This window comes from Triticum dicoccoides, chromosome 7B, assembly GCF_002162155.2.
Source record: "Triticum dicoccoides isolate Atlit2015 ecotype Zavitan chromosome 7B, WEW_v2.0, whole genome shotgun sequence".
Classification (NCBI taxonomy): Eukaryota; Viridiplantae; Streptophyta; class Magnoliopsida; order Poales; family Poaceae; genus Triticum; species Triticum dicoccoides.
The window spans coordinates 659338257-659340876 of NC_041393.1; the positions used below are offsets into that span (position 1 = coordinate 659338257).

At 51.6% G+C, this 2620-nt stretch overlaps 1 protein-coding gene across 1 annotated transcript; it reads right to left on the bottom strand.

The window, feature by feature from the left end:
• Window positions 1–1841: 1841 nt before the first annotated feature.
• LOC119340411 (nuclear transcription factor Y subunit C-4-like) lies at window positions 1842–2620 on the bottom strand. Its single transcript, XM_037612322.1, has one exon. The coding sequence runs from the start codon at window positions 2601–2603 to the stop codon at window positions 1857–1859; it is 747 nt and encodes a 248-aa protein (XP_037468219.1). The 5' UTR covers window positions 2604–2620; the 3' UTR covers window positions 1842–1856.

Below are 2620 nucleotides of genomic sequence, written 5' to 3' on the forward strand. Positions count from 1 at the left end.
ATGCCCTTACACATCGTGAGTAATATAATTATCCAGTGTTGTTGAGGGTGCGCCAATAATCTGTTGATGTCGTGCATGATTCAGCTAGACATGTTTAGCAGCAACAATTTATGTCTTGCAAAACTTGCAACAGCCTCTGTACATAAACTATCATTCTCCCTAGTATAGATAGATAGATGAAAAGGAAGCACAGCGCTCGATTCTTGGAACAAAAGATGGGAGGGAGTAATCTGAACACCAAACGGTTCAGAAAAATTCCGTCTGCACGGAAAGAAAAAGGAAGCCGGCGATTGATTTGAAGGGACAGCGTGCTTTAGGGGTGTCCACACTCCGGGCCGACGTCGCCGGCCAGTCCGTCCGCCACGCCCTCTCTCGGTCGACGTGTCGTGTGCAGGAAGGGCAGGGCCGTCTTGTTCTCCGGCGCCCATTGCCCTGCCACTGATACGCGGCGTGCAAAGAAAGCCAAGCCCCTCCCTTTCCCTCCCTTCCTCAAACACGGACTGATGCCAACACCGCGTACCCCCTACAAGAGAACATTGCCGATCTCGGCAGGCTATCGCACACATGGGCTCGGCTCAGCTTGCCGTTTGCGGCGAAACGCCACCGTAGGCCACTACCGCAAGCAATATGCATGCATGCATGCATGTGACCACTCCATGGACCGCTCGCCCGGGACCTTTTTCCCTTGGCAAAACAGACAGACAAAGGAGCGGGGGCCGCGGCTACTACGATCGAACACAAAGCCAGCGGTCCAGTCACTGTATTTCACCTTCTTCTGTTGTTTTGCGGGAACGCTGTATTTTACTTTCACCACGATTATCGAAGCTCCTTTTGGAACCAGTCATCGAGCCAGTCGGTCTCGGGATTGTTCGGCTGCAGAGACACATGGCCGGCCAGCAGCGGCGGCTGTCATATCGATCATCCCACCGGGTTTTGATAGCCGACGTGGACAGTGCCAATTTTCAGGCTAGAAACGGCATGCCCTTTTGGCCATGTTCGGTTACTTACTTGACGTGTTGCCTCCAGCCAGCTCAATCACCGATCATCAACTGTAATAATTTCACAAGGGAAACCACCATTGCACATTCTGTCTTGTTTAAGACAGACTCAGCTGGACCCGCAACATGATCTCAAATTTTGTACGAGAGACAGCAGGAACCGCAAGCAAACAGGGTCACTAGACACAGGGGTGCGTAGTACGCCGCTCAACGTTTGCAACTCACAAAGGGGCCATTACCAGATGCCAACTACTCCTAGTAGTTTGATGGACACAAAACTTTTCTGTCCATGGAAACTAAATTCAACCAATTAGTTTAGTCGATGGAAGCGCAAAGCTTTTCTGTGACAACACCTTGTGCACTCAGTTACTCCGTTAGTACAAAGTTGGGTCATCTATTTTGGAACGGATGGAGTACTTGCTTGCCATGCTTCGGTTGAACGACCGATCATTCCAACTGTGGTTTTGCAAAACGCCATCGGGCATTCAGCCAAAGACCAATTCAGCTTCACCAGGATCAGAAAACTTCACACAAGAAAAAACACATCACAGAAACAGAGGTATTATGGCACTCGAGCTCGACGATTGCATATCGAGAAGACATAACCGGAATCTGGAGGTCAACTTTCAGTTTGCAGTGACGGGATTACGGAAATGGACACGGTACGGTCAATTTTAGCTAATTGGCCTCGAAGCATAATCCCTTCGCTAAAGACACCGCGACAACAACACTTGCATCAAGGAACCAGTCAATCTCTGAAAATTATATAGGCTATTACGAAACCTGAAAATTAGTTTGCAACTTTGGATGTCCTGGCTAAAATGAGGATACTGAATTTTAGTGATGGCCCACATGTTGTCAGCCGCTTTCAGATTGCTGATCCTCCGCATGATGTCCCTTCTGTCCCTGTTCCTGAAGATCTATCCACACATGCGGCAGATGGCCCTGCGGCACCTGCTGGCCACCGTGCACCATTGCTGCACCTGGCACCTGCAGCTGCGGCGGGCGGTAATGCGGGTATGCGCCAGCCGGAGCCCCCAAGGGTGGCGGCGGCCAGGCTCTGCGAAGCCCGACTCCCTCCTCCTCCGTCTCGTCCATGCAGATTATGTCCGCCAGGAAGTCGTAGACGTCAGTCCTAGCAACAGCATCGGCAACGTCACTCTTCTTCATGATCCGGCGCTTGTTCTCCTCGGTGACCATCCATGACCTCATCGTCATCTCCAGTGTCAACATCTCACATGCTTTCGCAAACACTACCGGAGCTTCTGCCAAGATCATGTGAACGCCCTCATCGGCCTTCATGATTTTCCTTATCCTTTTGAGCTGCACGGGGTGCTTCTTGATGTCAGTGGCCTGCTCGATCTCTGACCGTTGTTCGGCCCAGAACTGCTGGAGCCGCCTCTGGTGCAGTTGCTGGAGCTGCTGCTGATACTGCTGCGACTGCTCGTACATAAGCTGGTTCTCAGCACTAAGCTGACCTGGATTTGCAGGGAATGGTGGCGTCGGCTGTGAACCGGCAGGAGTGATACCAGGAGCTGCAGCCACTGTTGCTCCAGGTGGATAGGCTGAGGCAGGATATACTTGTGATCCACCAACATCACCCATTGCAAGCTGAGGTTGGG